The 21,102-nt window shown below is 46.9% G+C and overlaps 1 protein-coding gene across 1 annotated transcript; it reads right to left on the reverse strand.

Moving 5' to 3' along the window:
* Positions 1–2,495: 2,495 nt before the first annotated feature.
* On the reverse strand, positions 2,496–17,079 carry lrrc38b (leucine rich repeat containing 38b). Its single transcript, XM_040204880.2, has 3 exons — positions 17,052–17,079; positions 14,019–15,700; positions 2,496–5,528 (listed from the first exon to the last, which is right to left on the reverse strand). Exons 2-3 carry the CDS (start codon positions 14,644–14,646, stop codon positions 5,281–5,283), a joined length of 876 nt encoding a protein of 291 aa, XP_040060814.2. The 5' UTR covers positions 14,647–15,700; positions 17,052–17,079; the 3' UTR covers positions 2,496–5,280.
* Positions 17,080–21,102: the final 4,023 nt, after the last annotated feature.

The raw sequence follows: 21,102 nt of genomic DNA on the forward strand, positions 1-21,102 counted from the left end.
TAGTTCAACACACATCAATCGCGGGATGATACGACTTCTCACCGGGTGATTGCAGTAAACACTTTCTCCCCTCCAGTTTTCCTCAACGTGAATTATTTATCTTGCCATCGGGCAAAAGAAAAATCGACATAAGACGCGGCGCTTTCATGTCGTGTAGTTTATCAAGCGCCGCGCGTGTCTGCAAACTGCAGCGTCTGATTGTGTTTTTCACCACTCGGTGGTGACGAATATCAATGTTGATGTCTGACATCGGTGCCTCTGCTCAACCTGCTCACCTCCAGTGTGTCACTTACCGCCGCTTTGCTCCTGCAAGCGTCTGACATCGATGCACCTCGGCACTCAATTAACTCCACTGTAAACACACCCGCTTCATTAATGCACACTCTACATCAGCAATGAGCGTGTGTAGTATATTTTCAGGATATAAAAAGTACAATCTGAGGGAAGTGAGTGCGGCAGCCTGGCCGGGCGTGTTTGGCTGCAGCAGATGAGCAGTTAGCCCGTAACTCTGCACGGTGAATGATGCTTTTAATGCTCGCGCCAAGAATTGGGATCAAGGTAGCGGCAAAATGCTCGCCTTCGCTTCCTGACGAACGTCAGAATAAACGTGAGGGGGCATTCAGAGCGAAAACAGAATGTTGGACAATGGCGCCGTCAGTGTAAATGGGCCGTTGATGTTGAACGAAATGCCAGATCCAAAGAGATAATGCTCACTTTGGTTTATTACCAGCTCGGTGCACTCTTTCTGTTCTCCCTCGGTGACTTAATAGGTTGACGACGGATTGTTAGCTCTAGCATGCGTGAATAGGTGTTTAAAAGTCAGGAAGAAAGGAGGAGAAGGGAGGAAAAGTCGCCCAAGACCCATTTGTGATCGTCAACTAAATCTCCTGCACTTCTCCGGGAACAGTGACCATTGTGTTCCTCGAGAGAGAGAGAGAGGAGCATCAGGTGTGTGCTGGTTTTTCTGTTTTGCAACCCGACCCTTCGGCTGCTGATTCCTCCACAGACTCTGATCCCGCTGTAAGCCACACGGCCATTATTCATTCACAGCTTCCTCTCGGAGGGTTGGCTTACTTTCCGCTCTGTCCTGCTCGCTTCCTGTCTTTGTAGGTCGGGCACAGACGTAACGAGAGACTTTTGATGAATAAATAATAAAAGTTTTATTTTCCAAAACACCCTTTTTATCCATCGGATTATTGCTCACCTGATGATCATTCTTATGTCTGATTAAAGCAATGACTCTTGTTTTATCGTAGAAGTTAAGTGACCTGATTTAAAGTATTTAATCCTTCTTCGTGAGCCATTTTTTTGGGGCGGCCTCTATAATCCGTTTGGATTTGTTCTATGTTGACTCATAGAAACTAGATTTGACGGCATTACCACTCACTGTACAGTCCGCTCAACAATAAACTGCAAAAACAGTCTGCTAAAACGGATATCCAGATCTCACCCATGGATCACAATGCCTCGGACAAATGTGGGAGGATGGATGTGAAAGTCCCAGATTGGTTCACGGGGTCCAAGAGCGGTGCACATTTTATTTTTCTTCTTTTTTTTCATGCCAGGTCCAGTTAGCTGATGCATGGGAGGAGAGGCGAGCAGCCGCACTCTGGGCCATGCTTCCCAGCATCCCTCTCGCTCTCCCTGTTCCCGCCTCGGTGTCCAAGTGCTCAGGCCTCCGGCTGTGTAGTCATGGCAACCAAATGAGGTAAATGGTTGCAGGAGAATCCTCATCACGACCACCACCCTCACAGGCCTCTTTTCCGTGATGCACTCGCACAGCGTGCGCCAGTCTTTCTCATGTGCTGTTCGCGGGCCGATGTGGCGATTAGTCTTTGGAATCTTGAATTTATTCAGTAAGGATTCCATTGTTACCGTTCTCTGGCCTCACTGCTTTCTTTTTCGATACTCTAAGGGGGGGGGGGGGGGGGTTCATCCTGTGATTATCAGACTTCTGAGGAAAAGCACACCACCAAAATATTCACGTGCCGAGCATGAAACTCGTAAGGCAGATTTTGCAAATGCACAAAGCTCTTTTCGTAAGAAATGTCTACAAACATGCTGGAGAATTGTCATGCGAGGGGAAGGGTTTTTGATTTTCCAGGTATAATTTATCTAACACCCCTTCTAAAAATAGTGCCGCCATTTGCACACCTGCAGTGTGATAACAGCGTTGTGTGAAATAACACACTGAGCCGTGTTTACCGAGAAGCCTTGCTCGTTTGCTGCGGGTGACGAGACAAAATACTTCAGCTCCAGGAGACGAGACGGAGGGAGATTCAGAATTATTATTGAGTCATTATTAACAAAAAGCAGTATGACCCATTAGGATCACATTTCCACTGTTACTGTTCCTTTATTGAAGACTATTACTTCCAGCTGGTGTGTACGTGCAGGATGTGTGCTGACACATTACGTTCAGAATAAATAGATCATGATTTTATACACACACACACACACACACACTCACACACTCACACAAATTCAGACCAAAAGACAGAAAAAAAATGTGTTTTATTGTATTTCTTTTTAGCAAACATCAATGTACAGCTACACACATGGTCTGTTTGACATTTGGAAATGCATTCAGCCGCGGCAACAACGCCACACTCTTCGCTGTCACTTCATTTAGATCTGAGCCATTCGGATCGGACAAAACATACGGTAACATGGATTTTGGTATCTTAAGCAAAATTTGAGACGCGCTGTAGGAACGCGGCCAGCAGCGTCTCGGCTTTCTCAAGCTGCGCAACGCCACAAATGTGCTTTGGGGACTGACAGAGTAAATAAAAGTCTTCATTCCGAAAGGTTTTAATAGAAAAATATACATGAATCTGGAGTTTATTCTGTCGATAACTCAACAGTGCATGCTCTAGTGTGCTGATATTTCTTACCTAATAAAATGAGCAGGAGAAAGGAAAGTGTCATGCTAACATATGCTTCAAGCTAATAGCTAAGCCAACACAACAGTTTGTTGATATGCAGTAACTACACAGTAGTTGGAAACGATAATGATGTATAAAACCTTCCCTCTGGTTCCTCGACTGAAGCCTCCACCCACGGATATCCGTGAAGACGGGAACCGCTAAAGCTAATTCACTTTAGCGGTTATTGTGGTGGTTAGCTTTTTCCAAAATGCCCTAATGCAATAAAATCAAATGGTTTCATACTTTTGCTTAGAGTCCCATTTACACCCTCTATTAACCTCATCCGCTCCATGTGAACTTTGAGTTATTTGTTGTCTTTAGAAATAAGGAACTAAATGGCAGAAATTCTCCATCATTAGACCGACGGTGTGTAATTTCATTTTTGCTCAGTCTACAAATTCAAACAGATCAAATCAGCAGCCTTTTGAATTCCACACAGTGCGACTAATTCACCGTTTATCGGACGCAGCATTTTCAACACAACACGTGACGTTGCACATTGATGAAAACATAAACACAGACAGTGGAAGATGTTACCTACATGGGACGTGTCTCTTCTTTTAAAAGACCGTGTTTGAAAACCATTAGCATTCGGCGAGATCCTTGTGCTTTTATTGATGCAAATTAAAATATAAAAAAATAAACATATGTATTTCTCGTCATTTATGCAAAATGTGCTCCTTGATGCTGCACTTTCAGGCTCACGAATTGTTCACCGACGCAGGCATTTAGTATTCCCTTTGAATTATAACGCTTTGTGCTTGCGGCTCTTTTCTCTGCATTTGGGGGCTTGACATTCTTTCTGGTTCATGTCTTAATTTCTGTGAATTATTCATGCCTTACAGAAATGTAGGAAGCAACACAACACATCGTATAAGCATTGGGGATGAAACGCTCCAGCTTTGAGCTTTTCCAAATCCTAAAAGGAGCAGGGTTTGAAACACACAGGATGCAAGTGAACCCATGGTATTCGGGCCGCGACCTTTGTTTAATGTAGATTGCACTGCACTGTTGCTTTTTTAAATATCTTTTTCAGATCGGCAACTTATGTTATTGGAAGATGTTTTCTTAAAAAAGGAGAAAAACCTGACTGAGAGTTCTTCAATTCCGGATATCTTTAAAGCAAAAATAGTATTGTATATTGAAAAATATATATTCTTAAAAGGTTTAAAACTCCACATGAATGAGGCAAAGTAATACAGCTGGTTCTAGAAGGAAAAGCTCATCTTTGGAGACCGTATACGTGTTTGAGTACAACATGTCAGTACGAGGCGCCGTTCCCATCCTCACTAAAGTCCTCGTACGCCAGCTCTCCCTCACCTCAACCTACTCTTTGGCAGATAAACACAAAACCAGTCTACATAGTGTAATTAGGGGCTTGCCAATATTTGGTTCACCATATAAAGTGCTTTATTTGACACAATAGTTCTACTTAGATTCTATTTAATACCAGGTTTGCCGTAATTAGAGATTATACTCTTATTTTGTCTTTCTACACAGGCCACATCGATCTAAGGAATACGCAGTACATCCTCTTGATTTATATGTTTCAGTTGACTGTACAATATTTTCTTTTGGACATAAATTTGCGATTACATAATGGATATGCTAGTGAATGAACGTGTAGACCCGCCGTGAGCGCCTCCTGCCTACCATATGTAATCTACCTGCATCTCACCATTACTGGACTTCAGCTTCTTCAGCGGACGCCTCGGCCACCGTTTCGTTTCACGTGCAGAAGGAGCAACAGAAGTGGCTTTGAATGCGAGTGAGGCTCCAGGTGAAAAAGACACTGTAAATGGCAGGATGGGCCAGCATATCGTGGTATAGGCAGTTAATCACTGAGGTCGTTGGTCGGTGTGACATCCTTCTTTTATGACGGATTCTGACCCGGTTGAAGATAAAATCACCTAAAAACTTGGATGTCACTTTACAGGATTTCAATATAATGTGATTACACGTTGAGAAGTTAGCAGCTCGTCTAATACTAATGTGAAAGCACTGAGAGCAAAGCCTCCTCCACGTCTGGTGATCTTTTACAGGGGTTAGCCTCTCTATATCTATCTAGGACTACAACATGGAGCCTGTAGCCAGCAGCCACAAAAGATGACCCCCCATCCATCGTTTAGCAGGCGGAGCAGTGCAATAGCTAATTTCTATCGGGACTTTGGCTCATTCCTGGGGAACGTCCTCGGGTTGCCCTCCTTCACGTGCAAAGGAAACAACTGCAACCGTACCAGGGCTTCGGTCCTGGACGAACAGTCCCGGATATATGCACCAGACCTCGTCTGCGGTGTCCTCTCATTGTTTGGAGTACCGGGGGACCACGCGGGGGGTCGACCCCCTCCCTCACTCACTCCTCACTCTCCTCCTCGTCGCCCTTGGTGCCTTTACTCCAGCGTTGGAAGCAATGGACAGTCGAAGCCAGGAAGAAGCTCGTCATGATGGCCACCACGGACACGGAGATGCCGGAGAAGATGATGATGAGCAGGTCTGTGAGAGTCAGTGTGGCCTGGCACTCGCGGAAGCTGTCTTTGGAGAGCTGGGTCAGGGAAACACGTCTGCCGTCCATGGGGAGGGAGCACTCCATGCCCTCCACTCCTGCATGGGGAAAAAGGACATGGGGTTAGACAGGTTTGCAAGGCACGCAGAATGACGACATCACGCAGGAGCACGAGCGGTGCAGAAAATGAACTACTGAGGAAGCCTCAAGCTCTGCGATGCTGTAAATGTGTAGTCTGGTGTCAAGTGCATGTATGTATTTCATTTGCACTGTCTGTGGATAATGTGCTTTTTTTAGCGTGAGCTAAACAATACTACATTATTTCATTATTTCAAAACAATTCACTTTCCTACAGAATGTAACCCCTGGTTTCATCTCAAAGTGAAACTGATTTATCGTTTAAAAGTCTGAGACAAGGGCACCATGACCGAAACTCATCTCCCGATGACGATGTGCGATAAATCGGTGAGTGCGGCTCTCTCAGTGTCCCGGTCACTTTCACCCAGATTATTGTTGTTTGCAGATCATTTTAAAAACGGGACAGGACGGTGGATTCAGCCTTTTGTAATTCAAAAAAAAGGTGCGAGCCTTCCAGTGAGTCCTCTCTCTCTCTCGCTCTCTCCAACTCGTGACTACAAATGAGATCCATCCCGGTGAGAGTCCTGGTCCCTCTTACTACAACCACCGGAGACACCGATCAACGATGCCGGCAGTACGTCAGACCTCCACAGAGCCAGGAACGACCTTCATATTTGCACTGACCGTATGGTCGTATAGACGCGTCGATGTGGATGTTAGCTGACAGGTGGGTGGAGATGAATCCCTGCAATGTGGGTGGCTGCTTCTACTGATGCTGCACATGCAAATGCGCGCACACACACACACACACACACACACACGCGCGGCCGTGCATGAATCCGGGGTCTTTGCTGAGCAGTCAGCACAATTCGCAGACATGCTTTCTGATAAAACCAAGTGAAAAATAGAAACATTTGTAGATAAACCCTGAACCAGCTTCAAAAGTTTTAAGGGACAATGGAAATATCAGTATAATGGTTTCCAAGCTCCTCCGACTGACGCTCTACAGTATTCATTAGGTGAGTAACTGAACTCTTTGAGAGCTTGATAAAACGTAGTGACACTAATCCCTTAATGCCAGATACACATTCTCACATTTCCTGTTACATCCAATCAGTGGACACAAGATAACACGCATGCAAGCAAACATCAAAAAGTCGATACAACTTCCTTTTTTATTACATACCGAATGCATGTTTATAGTGTTACAGTATGTATTTGCAACGGAGCATCCAGCACCTTCTTGAGCTGTGGCCCGTGTGCGTTAGCTCGGAATGTTCTTTGTGAGACCTAAATTTCAACCATCATAAATTGTGCAGATCTGGTGGTCACATGCAGGTTAATTAGAACACAACTAAGTAGCATCACGCACCAAAACCACGCTTTGCAAAGAGGCGAGGAGTTGTGACCTTCTCGTATTCATAACACAATAAACGTCATAAACGCAATGTTTGATTTTGTACAAAAATAAATCTGTATACGTGGAGAGAGTAACCAAATAAAAAAGGTATTCACAATCTTCAGAAAGTTGCAGACCCGCACAGAACGCGCTGACCTTTTTGTTATTGATTCCCAGACAGCCGTTTAAGTGGCAAAGACAAAACATCCATCTGGACACGATGACAAAGAAAACAGTAAATACATCTGAAAGTTCGACACGTCGGAGCTCCTGTCTCGGTCTCTTTGTAGCCGTGATGAATGTCTTACATTCATATTCAAGGTGAGCCTTTGAGACACACCTGTCCTCCAGAGGTCCATCGAGACGCTCGATGAACCATTGATCTGAGACTGAAACTACTCTACGGGATAAAGGATAATTACACATATTATAATAAATAGAGAGTTAGTGACCAGGACAATGGTGGACAGATACATTCGCCGGTAACGCGAACAAAATCATCTCGATTTATGCAAAACGTCCCAGAAATTACACTTCGGGTCTCTAAAATGTAATATTCCAAAGAAAATATACAATTGTTCATGTATTTGTAAATGTGTATTTATGTATCTACGCATTGGATGAACCCTACAGCAAAACAGAGGCCTTGCAGGGCGAGATTAGAATGACACAATAGGGGACACGGGCTCATTACATTGCCAAAAGGGGGATTACTGAACAGCTGTTTGTCCCAAAGTGGAATCATCTGCAACAAACACCTGGATTACATTTTCTGGGTATTACAGCTTGTCGCTGATGCGATTTGCATATCTGTCACTAAAGGGAGGCTGTCCGGACTTAACGAATGTGGCCTCAGATTAGAGAAATTAAAACGAGGAGGCGCTTCCTTGTTGTGTTGACTGCCGGCCGTATTTAAACACCGCCTGAACTAATCCAGCACTGCAACTGCAAACGCCCGGTCAGCACTATGCGCCTGACGCTCAAATCTCCCATTTAGCAAATGAAACGATCAGAATGTCAAAAGGATAAACAGCCGCAAACTGACCGAGGCAAACACATTTCAATCAGGACAAACATTGCACATGTATAATATTGAAATGTGCAGAATCTTTGGCGATTGGACTTCATCCTAAACCGGGAGAATCAACGGGCCGTGATGCCGAGTTCTGCTTTAACGGATCCCCCCCCTGGAGTCCAGACACTGGTGGAGGTGAAGAGTTGATGAAAACTAAGGACACGTGAACAATGCCTGATGGCTGCTGGAGGTGAGACACAGAGAGAACCCCTTAAAAAAGGTTTGACAGCAACTACGTGATTGGTTTAGAGCCACAGCGCCGCCTCTGTTGGTCGCTTGCACCTGGCGCAGCCAATCTCCGCTGATTGGATAATTCTGGGAGACCAGCTGAAGACGTCACGTGTCACACATCACGTGTGGCATGACGGGAGTCTTCCTTCTAGAACTACCGCTTAAGCTCCATTACTGTGCAATCAATATGAACTATTAATAAGGAGCTATTTTGTTCGCTTGCTCTGCAAGTTGAGACACAACACGAATAGAAAATGTAAGCACAGTTTTCTAACCTTGTGTTCAAGTCTTACTCAAATGTATCATAGAACAACGCACATAATCCAAATAAATGTTTCCCCCCCACCTGTCGCATCTGTCTAAATAAGGTGTTATCTTACCGAATGCCTAAAAGCTACAAAATATATACTGACTAGTTAGCTGGTTTAACACATTATCTTCTCCTGATTGTAGCTCTACATCACGTGTGGGTTTTAGTCATGTGTGCAAACTTAACTCGACTTGATGCTGCAAGTAGAACTAAAAAAATAGCAGGTCAACGTAACATAATAAATTTATTATACAGGCTTTGGTGCCAATAGGTCGGGAGGTTTGGCACGGCAGCTACCCCGCGTATTATTGTCAGCAGAAAATTTAGTGTATATTGGTTATAAAACAGCCGTTAAATGTGCAGCTTCTCAAATACAAGAATTCCCACCGCCTGCTGTTTATCTCACAGGTTATGAGCTCCGATATTAAAACTGATGGGTTGGTGAAGCATTTATGTAACATAATATGGAGAGAATTTAAGGTAAGAGGTAGGTCCGTATTTGTACCTGTAATTTTACTTGCCAGTGATTTTGTAATTCTGTGTTCGGAGGTCTGTGTGATTTAACATCCATGGATTGCTTGAATGGGTCACAGGCAAGTCCACGTCTCTCCAACAAAACCTACGACGAAATGCTGTTTCATCGTAATCAATTTAACTTCATGCATAAACAGTCACTTAACGGATCGTTTTTTTACCGACAAAATTACTGTATAGTTTTGTGCTTAATCAAAGCAACACGCACATATTCCACATCACAGACAAGTGTGTCTGGATCTGCCCCGACAACATGCAACACAAATCATGCCCAAACACTATCAGGTGTGTCGGCCCACACAGCTTTGTGTTACATTCCTGGCGCGGGCGGTTGATGGATTACATTTGGGATTACAGCCAGTGGGGAGGACGGGGGGGGGATCTGCTGTCGCGGATGTGATTGATCCACCTCGCTGTGACAGGCCGATATTGAAGACTCGTATCTCCCCCCCCTCCTCCCAAACGCCACGCTGTCCGCCCAGATTGATCTCTGCACCCTCAAACTTAAGTCTTCTCCTGTTGCCATAAACCACCAGTGTCTAGACACTAAATAATCCAGTTGTGATAACGACCCTTGGCACTGTCTCCTCCCTACTTTATCAAACGAGAGAAATGTGCCACTCAAGTCCAATTCTAAAGAACCGGGCGGACATAATTACATGGAGATGAATTATTCAGTCGTGATCACAGAGAGAGAAAGAGGCCGAGGGGAAGTCTGCAGGGAAAAGGATGTGAGATTCATACAAGAAGAGGGCAAGAGTAGGAGTTGGAGAGGAGCAGAATGCACAGAATGACAAGCGCCCATGTGACAGCGGGCCGAGGGTGAATCATCCGAGAGGGGATTCCTTCTGCGTGGAGCCTCATTGACATCCAAGCATCGTATGACTGTAAACAACAAACGCACCAACGTGAACCAACTCCCAAACACGAGAAGCTGCAGTATTCGCTGTGATGAAACTGCTCAAAAACCCGCCGTCCACAGTGCTGCACGCAGCCGGCGCCGTTTGGCGCTGCACCTTTTTTTTATTCCTGACACTGGCAGATTATCCCGCTGTGCTCCTGCACACGCAGGCCGATGCTATCACACTGTAATTCCGTCCAACTATCCGCACTCTGCTCCCCTCTCTCTCTCTCTCTCTCTCTCTGTCCGTCTCTCTTTATCTGAAATCTCGACTTTAAACAAAAAACATCCAATTAGGCCCGAGATAAAATAAGCCGTCGCAGCCGTGAAGGTGGAGCGAGCAAAGTCGCCACCCGTGTGACATGTCGCCCTGCCCGTCTCTTCTGAGGCGCTCCTGCTGCGTTTGCCACGCAGGTCCGTATCTCGATAGTGTGCGAGGGACTTTGACCCCCGTCTCATCAGCTGACCCTCTGCGCTGAAGTGTGGATAGAGAAATAGGCACGATGGCCTCGAGCTTCAGCGTCTGCGCCGCCCCCACCGGAGGCAGCTCTGGCTCCAATTACCCCGGGGGGGGGGGGGGGGGCAACGGGGCCTCCAGAACTGTGTCCCACTCAATTATACATGGCCTTTGTTCGTCCTTAACCCAGGAGCAGTGGAGACAGCAGTGGATCGTGTTTACACTCATCCCCCGATTGAAACATTGATGAGTCCGATTGGCGGTTTAAAAACGTGCATTTCTCTGTCTGATGCGGAGCGACGAAACAACGCGGGAAGATATTTGTGTTTTCTTCTATCGGAAGTAAGTCCAGAATCTGACGAGTTTTCCACCCACTCATCATGCTGACCTGCTGTAATCAATCGAACGCAAACAGAAGAATGTGCCGCTCTGAGGACTTTAGATCTCGGGGGAAATCAGGAGGTGAAAAATGGAATGGGGATTGGGTTTACGGGCTCTGCAGCTGCTGTATAACGCAGGCCATCACAGAGGAAACCCTTGATATGAATCTCCGGAGGCCTCCTGAAATAGCTGTACAGTTCCGTCTGTATTCTGTTGGCTTTTATTCAAATTTAACTGTGTTTAATTATCACGCTGCTTAATGACGTCAGACAAATGAACGCTACACTGAGGGAATCTATTTGGACCACTTGATGATGATTCCCAATGCCTGAACTTTGTCCTGTTGATGGTAAAATGAAAACGTGTCGTACGGAAATGACAAAAGATTAAAGCTATAAATCAAATGCAGCTTTGGAACAGCACAAAAATGATTATACTTTTTTTTTTTTGCAGTTCTGCAGTTTGCCAAATCATCTAAAAACCTTTCTCAGTTTTTTATGTTCTTTTGAACAAATATTCCCGTGAACACTGTAAGTTTGAACACTGCATCAACATCGTTGAGTTTTGAAGATCAGTGGAGCTCTTGGTTTCTCGAGAGGAAAACATTCACTGAATATTTAAAATGTAATTTTCTGGCGCGGTCAATGATTTGTTGTATAATGAATCAGACCTGAGGATGCAACACCCACACGGATGGAAGTACACATTAATGGACATTTTAAAGAGCAATATCTGTACCGTTCTCCTTGATTATCTCCACGACGAACGAGAGATTAAGTCAAAGCACCCATCATGAAGTTGGTTGCAGCTGATACATATTGAAGCGCGCATCAAGTCATCCTCTTTCACTAATGAGTCTCCATCTGTTATTCTGCAAGCACTTCCAGCACGGCGTTCCAGGGAATAGGTCATCGCATTTTTCCCGCGATGCGGAGCTCGGCCATTATGTTAATGAGGTGCGGCAGTACGACGCCTGCATGTGTGAACCAGTCGTGTTCGGCAGTTTGCATTCAGGGGGACAAAGACACAACAGCAGCACGCGACGGGCTCGGATCACCGCTGCTCATCAATGTTGATAAAAAAAATGTGAAAGTTACACATGTGAGCGCGCAGACATGCACCTAATTCCATTGTTAGTAGCTACTTGTGTCATGTTGTCGTCTACTGCGTTGTGAAAAATAGAGCTGCTATCCTATAAATAGCACTCAGAGGTGTACGACCACTTTTTTTTGCGGATACCTTTCGGTTCAATGGCAAGTTTTCTCCTCTCTGACCTGGTACGGAACCAATTTGCCTCAGAAGGGAAGAATAATCACCATTCCCTTTGCTGAAATTAGAATTATCCATCCACCTGCATCATTAGCGCACCACAAAGTATATTGAGACACCTTTTGGCCAACGAAATTAATAGAATAACCCAAAAGACCAAGCGTAGGGTATACTTCAGACGTCCCGTACAAATATATGTGTGTGTGTGTGCTCAGTCAAAGCCGGGCGGACCCGTCTCTGCGGTACGCAAAGCAAACACTCACTGGTGCGGATGTAAGGAGCCGCACATGAAGTGAGGTACACAACACTGACTCAATATCCGTATGTGTGATCGCTGGGGCCAGTTGGCAGCCGTCGGCAGAAGCTTCGGGACAGGCCTCCAGCTTCTTCTTCTTCTTCCTCTTTGTGGTGGACGTCTGCCCGGCCAGCGCTGCTGCTGTAATTCATTGCGCCGTGCAGTTTAAAGACACTTAGAACCGGTGATTAATGCATTCGCAGCCCGTTAGCAGGGGAAATTAGGAGTTCTTGCCAGTTTGTAAACTCAAACTCGTCCGATTTTGGGCAGAAGGCCTTGAGGAAAGCAGGAAAAGTATCAATAGCACAGAACACAATGACCTAAATATATATGGAAAGTTCTCTTTTGAGTTGTTTGCAGTTTGTAATACTAAACATCAGGAGTAAAGCTTTTTTGACTTAGATGAGATTACTCACATTAAATTATAAAGTGGTTTCCATAATGATAAAACCAAGGGTCATTCCACTGCTACTCATCATCCCCTCTCCTTATCGGCATGTGTTTTTACACGACACCTACAACTAGTGAACTGTATTTCATACACATCATAAACGATTAGATTACACAAATTCCCGTCAAACATTACACCCTGATGTGAATAGGATAACAGCGCGGGCTGCTAGCTAGTCATGTGTGGCTAAACTGTCAGATCTGTTCTCGTCTTCTCCTGTGACCCCCTCCTCCCCTCCCCCATGGTGCCTGGCACTTGCTGCCCGTGTCCTTTTGTAATGGCACTAATAGTAATATACATGCTGACATGAGGGAAAACCCCGTATGGTTCATCCGAACAAACCATCGTAACGCTTTGTGAAGAAATTGCTTTTGACGAGTGTGTAAGATTCTCAAAATGAACGATGCAAGCACAGACCGTGTTTTGCATCTTGCCACCTTTCAGAATCCAATACCTTGGGAAGGAGACCAATCGGCTCCATGCAATCGGATCTCAGACGCAGGAGAATACTTCTGCAGGGACGCGGTGATCCCCTTTTGTCTCGTGTTGTTCCTCGGATACGCATGCACACGTTCACTGGAGCAAACCAAAACTTCAGCCCTGTTATCTAACTCTCCCCTCCAGGCCGGAGTCTTTAGTATGGGCCAAAAACTGCACATGCATAGAGCGGAGAAGGCAAACGGGTTTCATATTCATCGATGAAGGAATAAAATAATTGATGATGTTGTGGCTGGTCTTATATAAATAGATATTATATAAAAATGAGCCGCAAATTGATCGATGCCCCACAATGTTTAAATGCATGTTCAAATGCGGAACCAGAGAAACTAAAAAGCTTGAATCACTTAATATTAGTTGAGTTGGTTGTTGTTCCGCTTCAGAAAATGCCACGTTTCAATTGTCTTGCTCCTGTATTTTGAAATTCATCAAATAAAAAAAAAAGCGTCCTTTCCCTCTCAAACCAGCGGTATTGTCTCACATTACATAGTCAGTCTCACACATTATATGCTAAGGCAGTGGAGGAAGAAAGAGACAAAATTAGAACAAGTGAGAGGGAGGGGGTGGGAGGGCTTCCCTCTCCTACAGGGAAAACATAAATAGACCGGAGCCGTGTTTTCGCGGTGGATTTGCAATAACGCCGTTGTATGTTGGGCTCAGACACGCGTTATTTGGGTCAAGCACACGCTTCTCGGATGCCGCTACTTACCATTCGGAAGCTTCTGACTGTTCTCCATCAGCCACGCAAACAGGTTGGCAAAGTTGCAGTTGCACACCCAGGGGTTGCCCTCCAGCCTCACCGCCCGCAGGGAGGGCAACTGACTCAGCGCCCCCACCTGTAGCGTGGACAGCGCGTTGCGCTCCAGTTCCAGCTCCCTCAGAGAGGTGAGGCCCAGGAACGCGTCCTCGCTCACCAAGCTCAGGTAGGGGTTGTTGCCCAGCCGTAGTTTGATCAGGCTCCGCGACTCCCCAAAGGTCCCCTTGGGGATTTCGGTCAGGTTGTTGCTGCCCAGGTCCAGGAAGACCAGCCTGGAGGAGGTGCTGAGAGTCCCCGGTTCTATGTGGGAAAGGGAGTTGTTCCGCAGGTCCAGGTAGACCAGGTCGCTGTACAGAACCAGGAAGTCCGAAGGGATGCGGGCTATCCAGTTGTCGGCCAGCAGCAGCCTGCGCACGTCCAGGGGGATCTCATTGGGCAGACGGGTCAGCCCGCGGCCGCTGCAGTCCACCGTGTGGGGATCCGGGCACATGCAGTTTGATGGGCAGTTTTCCCCCCGGGTCCTTGAGACGGAGGACAGCAAGATGAGCATGAGTTGGAGCCAGCAGACACATGGCAACATGGTCGAGGGGGGGGGTGGGGGGGGTAATGATTTGAGAGGGAAAGAGGCTCGGGGCTCAGGTCGAACGGGAGGGGGAGGGCTGGGGTAGAGGACAACGAGGTGAGGGTCAGAGGGCAGGAGATCAGGACAAGTGGGGGGGAAGGGGGAAAGTGAAGAATGGTGGACGGGGATCAATCCTGGCGGGGGAGCATCCTGCCCCGGGAGAGATGGAAATCTGGAAGGGCTGGCGGGTTCTCAGGAGCCGGCGCCGGCGGTGAAAAACGTTTCCCGGGAGGTCATCTAGCAAGCGGCTGGGTTGGAACGACACGCTGCCCCTCTCTGAAGGAGCCAGGAGAGCCAGAGAGTAAGCGGCGGGGAAGCCGGAGAGCGAGAAAGACTGAGCTCAACACAGAGGGGAGGGCTTAAGAGAGAGGTAAATAGACACGAGCGGAGCCGGGAGTGTTGAGAAGCCAGGGGCAACAGACAAGGGAGAGAGGAGGGTGGGAGGGGAGGTGAGGAGGGAGGGGGGTGGGGGGGCTCTCTGTCCGCCACGCTACCCCACGGTCGATCTGGCTCGAGTGACAGACGAAGACAATGAGGTCCCCGACACAAAAGGATATATGAAGCTGTGATTCAAGCATGACAAGCGAAGAGCGGCGTCATCGCATCCCTCCATTAGTCCCGGGGGTCCCTGTGCGCGAAAAGCCTGACGGTCTGAAGCGGGAGAGACAGAAGCTCGTGGAACATCGCTCGAGTGTGCGACCCCCCCCTCTCTCCCCCCCTCCCCTTATTAATCCCTCTCTATCCCCCCAATGCCCTGCAACATGCTGTGAGAGCACAGCGCGGCTCGGCGTCGCTCCGTCCAGCGGCGTGTGAGGGCAGTGCCGCCGTGCAGACGTCCGGGCAGGAGCCTCGTGGATGTGGATCGCAGCGCCCAGCTGCACGCAGCCATGCCAGTCCGACGAGCCAGTCCAATCTCGTGCGCGCTCTCTCCGCTTCCCCCTCGTTCCCGGGGAGGCGTGCCCGAGCCACGCTGTCAACACGCGACGTCACTTCCCATGGTGTGAAGAAATGTCTGGGAAAAAAAATGAATAAATCAATCTGAAAGATGGAGGACGTCGTGCTCGGGAACACCAACATGAAATCCAACACAGTTGACGGTGTCACTTTGTCGTGAATCATGGCTGTGTTCTTAGAAGGCGGTTTCATGAAATCCATTCTATTTGCATTTATTTTTAATGGGTTCACCTGCTTTGTAATCGCTTGGCAACCGCCAGCCTTTTCTTTGGAAGACAGCCACACTGGTTTGAGAATATCTAAAACAAAGGCTGCCCTTTGCAGAAGCTTCATTGGTTCCTTCAAATGGAAAAACACCATCATCCCTGTTTATTGTGTATATCTGGAGTTCGGTGTGGGGTCAAAATGCCACAACAAATCACTAGTCTGCTTGAACTTTATATTAATTGATCTGCCTTTCCATTTACGTATATTTATGACCCAAAAGCAGCGGACAAATTAGACTCAAACCATAATGGGGGGGAGACAATTAATTCACAGTGCATACTGAGTTTCCCAGATGGGATTTGCTCAAACAACTAAATGCAATTAGACCGAGGTGGTTGCAGGGGGACGGCGAATTAGACCTGCGAAGACGAGGGGAAGCGTGAAATTTATGAGAGAGTCGTGCTGTCGCGCACGGTAATTGTGGATTTCCAGGAAGATAACACATTCACGATGCAAATTGAATGCACACAAACTGACGTGCACAGGTGGATGAAGCCGACTGCAGCTGCAGCTCAGAATGGAAATGACATCCAACTCACTCGATCACAGGTAATCTAATAATACCCCTTCTCTCCCGAGGCGTCCACTCAGGCCGGATGAGTCTGGAGCTTCTGTGATGTTTATTTTGTGCAGCTCTTTTATCAGTCAGCAAAAATCATTCAAAGAACCTTAAAAGCCGAGATGTCTTTTTTCCATCCTAATTGATTTATTTTGTGGTTTTTTATTTGTTTAATGTGTTTTGGCTTAGTTAAAATTAGATAATATTTTACCACTGTATCGTGTTATCGTCTATAAATGCTGAATCATAATGGTTATATTGAAGTGGGACCATTGGTTTCCTTTTATTGTTGACAGGCAATATTTAAAGTACGTTGTCGTCAATCTGATGTAAAGCTTGATTATTATTGTGACACGACATTTGGTTTGCTGTGCGTAAAAAACACACCGGCCCCCGCGTCAGGTCACCTGGTCACCTGACCCACCCAAAAGCTGCTTCTCCTTTACAATCGGCACAATCACGCCGCGTTCTTTCCGCCTGGGCCTGATCTGATTACCATTATGCCTCCTCGTTATTACCCCGTCTGATTAATCTGCCCCATCACACCGCTTCCCTGTTACTCGGTGCTGCCAAGTAGACCCACCTGTTCCTGCAGCGGACATGTGACCCAGCGTTACAGCGCCGTAAGACGAGATGTGCATCCTCACTCCCACTGCAGAGTCACGCTAAGGTGCGAACAAAGCAGTTTCTCAACAACACAACAACACAGCGACCATTGTTTTTCTAGCGCGTGACGAATCCTGATTTGTCATCCAGCCGTAGTAAAGTCTTTTTTCCTTTTTCTTGTTCTATTTTTACCTCACGGCTGCGAGGACAGAACAGGAAAATGCTTTCTTGGAAAAGAAAAAAAGGTATATAGAAGGTAAATTTCCTCTGCCTCTGTTTATGTCGGCTGATTAACCGCTGAGCAGCTGGGATGAAACGGACTTAGAGATGCTTAAAATGGAGACGCCTCGCGTTGAAATGCAACCCGGCGCCCTGCCACCCGGCGCAGACGGCGCCCACCCTGTGGCTCAGGGCGCTCATGCAGATGTCCAATTCCCCAAATGTTGTCCGCAAAAAAAGCCCTGGTACGTGTCTGTGTGTGGGGGTCGTAGTCCGACTGGTCCGCCGCCTAGATGGTGAAAAACAACACTGTAGGATGTTTAGCCGTTGCACATTCCTAACAAGGACCTTGTGAAAGTGGCATTTCAATCATTGTGTCTGATGACAATGTTTCATCATTATCTGCACACAGACAGCTCGACATTATGCGAAAAAGTGATGTTTTTGCCCAGAAATGAACCTCTCACATGGGAGTTGGTTTGTTCCCGGATCCCATCATATCGGCCACCTGTTCTTAGCAACGGTTTAAGGGCTACTTTCAGGGAGCAGTGAAAGCTAGTTGAACAGAAATTTAATCTGAATTGCGGAACAAGTGAGACTTTCGACAAACCTTTTCAGGTGAGGCCACGGAGAAAGTGGTGCCCAATTTGTTGATTTTGTCACATGATGATTCATTCTCAATGGTTACTAATGTGGCATTAACATGCAGCAACTCACCTCTTTACATGCGGATATTTGTATGTATCATCTGTATATTGATTAAGAAAACCTGGCAGAATAACACAACATCTTATCCGGTGGTGCATTTGGAAGCTTAATGTTAACCAAATGCAATTATTGTGTTGTTGTTTTGGCCGGTGCCGAAGGGACTTTGACTTTGCTCGGCTTTCAGTAGCTTTCTCGGTGCCAGTTGACCTTCCGTGCATGGATGTTCACGATGGCCGTTAAAACAATAAACGCCTCATTGATATCGATTTCCTCAGACTGACGCCTCTGCTGCTTTGTACTTCTGTGGATCAAAGCGTCACGATGTTTCTGAACGTGACCCCGTTGTGTTGCGCAATCGTGATTGGTGGAAATGATCCGCTTGGCCCTTATTTAAAAAAAAGTTGTTTGTTGAGCTCAGACAGTTTTTGAAGAGATCGCTATTTTGGTTGTTCAAAGCATTTTTTTTAAAGGTTTTTGACAGAAAATGACTCTCGCGTTACATTGAACCAGGAAGCCGTTGGATGTCCGTCTTTAAACCCAATGCATGTTTTTCAACCGCAGCGCTTCGAGGCAAAGAAAACCCTTTCGTAACAGTAACGTCACCAACTCGGGGGAAAACAACTTTGAGCCACAACAGGAACAGACACGTATTGCTTTCTCACAAGGTGCTTTTTCAAGTCTTTGCAGCAGTGGCGTTTCGCCGAGGTGTTAAAAGTAGTGTAAATGTGCAACGAGGGGGAAACAAGCCAGTGCTTGAGGCTTTAGCCACCTTGTCAGCGGGGACACAGCATCAATCCAGGCTTACCCAACTCATGTGTGCCCAGGTTTTCATCGGGGTTTAGCAACATTTGTTGCTCCATGACGTACGGGCGCTTTGCTTGTAAAAATCCCCGTTTTTGTTTAAGATAAAATGAGATTTACATTTGAAATGATGACCAGCGGGCAGCCGCACATGGAACCCGTACATTAATCCCACGCCGGGTTCACGTTGGATAAGAATGCCTCTGAGCAGCCGTCAGCTGTGTATTCCGGTTAAGCGGCTCGCTCGCTTACATTATTTCATTTTTGCCTCCGGAGCAAACGCAAACTACCGCAGAAGTTGTCGTTTGTGCGTCACAGCAGTAACGAGTCAACAGGGGTAAATGTGGGCACCTCGGCGGGAGAGCCCTCCCCCGGGGATCAGCCAGTGTGAGAGCGGGGAAGGCAAGAACTACCCATCAATAAATGATGAATGTCAAGCGCAGCGTGGCGTTTGGCCCGGTAAAGCAGCCTTTTGTGTCCCGTGTGGATCCATGGGCGCAGCGGGGGGGGGTTAGAACCGCAGAGGGAGGAGACGACCACCCCCCCGCTGCAAATGTCACATCGTCCCATTTCGGGCGCTTCTCGGAATGCGGCGCCGGACACCCAAGATGCGGCGGCAGCTGTCGCTTCTTAAGCCGGGCCGCTGACATTTGGGATTCTGGGAAGCCGCCACAGGAAGCGGGATGGAGGGCAAGGGGGGTGTCCTCGGTCAGCCAAGGGCACCGTGGGAGGGTATATGGCTCGGGACCCGGGGGGGGGGGGGGCGGGGCGCCGGCCGCATCATGGCGGCAGCGCCAGCGCCACTGTAACTTAACCCAGTGTTTTCCACATCGGGCCGGGACGTGAACCCTCGCAGCATTACTCGTGAGAGCTGACCGGAGAGGGAGAGGAAAGGGCAGAACACCTGAGAGCAATCCGACAGAGCCTCATCTGACACGTGTCACCGTGTCACCCACATAACTGCGCCCAAGCTCTGTTTACAATCGGGCTGCTCTGCCAAATATCAGCAATATTGGTATCAGCGGCGCATGACGGGCCCTCTCCAGGCTGTGGAAGGGTTCCCTTATCTGCCAATTTCACCAGCTGGAGCTGAGTGAGAGTGAGTCAGAGTTATTATTGAGATACCCGAAATGTGAGTGGGAGGGGAGGCGGATTTGTTCCACCAGTTGGACGGGTCAAACTAAATGGAGAGTTCGGACGACATTTGGTCACATGAACAGTAGGTGAAACATTTCAAATCCAGACTGTGACCTTTGTGGCAACATTTGACATTTCAGGAATATGCAGAAAAACACTCACCATCAGGTTCATCTTGTCATTTTGCGTGTTTTTAATGTAAATTAACTATTACTACTACTATTAACTTTGACCTAATTGCTTTATGACGTCTCGGAAGATGTAATTTCCCTTGAAGAAAGCCACGAGGCCGATGCTCACATTGATTTCCTTTTTAAACGACGCACAGTCACAGCACCTTGTCATAGGTTCCCTTAACCCGGATTAGACGTGGAAACACGGTGGCAGACAGGAAGAAACTATTTATAGTGACGCCATGTCTCTGGTGTTTGTCAAATTCAAACTCAAGCACAAGCTAGAAGTCAGTAGCTTTAGTGTAACGTGTGATAATAAATGTTCGAATGCTTTCCCGAATAACAACGTTAAAACAAAAGTTAATGGTCAAACATACATTACTCCGTTAAAACACCTCAGCTGAATATTTTTGCTATGAAATATTAATAATGCAGTGTTTTGGAGTGAAACAAATCTAAATCGTACTAGATCCCAGAAAAGTGCGTTTCTCATCTAGTAAGCCAAAACATGCTCCACGTTTTCATTTCATGAAATTCAAATGCTCTTTTCTGACCCCCCCCCCTGTGGATCTCCTGACGGCGCTGCTGTTTGAGATGTAAGCTGTCACTGGTCATTGCGTCCCTGTCAGCTGTCAGAACAGAACCGCGGCGGAGGACTCTCAAACTCACGGCGAGCTCCGCGCGCTGGATCGACTGACGGCTGCAAAAACAACAAAAGGAGTTTTGTAGTTTATGTTTGACATGACCTGACAGTATCTAAGCGGCCATGATGAATGTGTTTAAGTTCTGTAAAGCTAACGAAAGCATTTAGCAGAGACGACCCTTCCTTGCTGAAGGAAAGGAGGAAATACGTCCCACAAATCCATTCATTTGTGCGATAAACTCATACAGAAACCGACAATAGTTGAAGGTCAGGTTCTCTTAGCACTGTGGACGTCTCTTCCCAAGTCCTGCAGCGCACAAAATGGGGGAATAAAACGCACAACTTGC

This window comes from Gasterosteus aculeatus, chromosome 17, assembly GCF_964276395.1.
Source record: "Gasterosteus aculeatus chromosome 17, fGasAcu3.hap1.1, whole genome shotgun sequence".
Classification (NCBI taxonomy): domain Eukaryota; kingdom Metazoa; phylum Chordata; class Actinopteri; order Perciformes; family Gasterosteidae; genus Gasterosteus; species Gasterosteus aculeatus.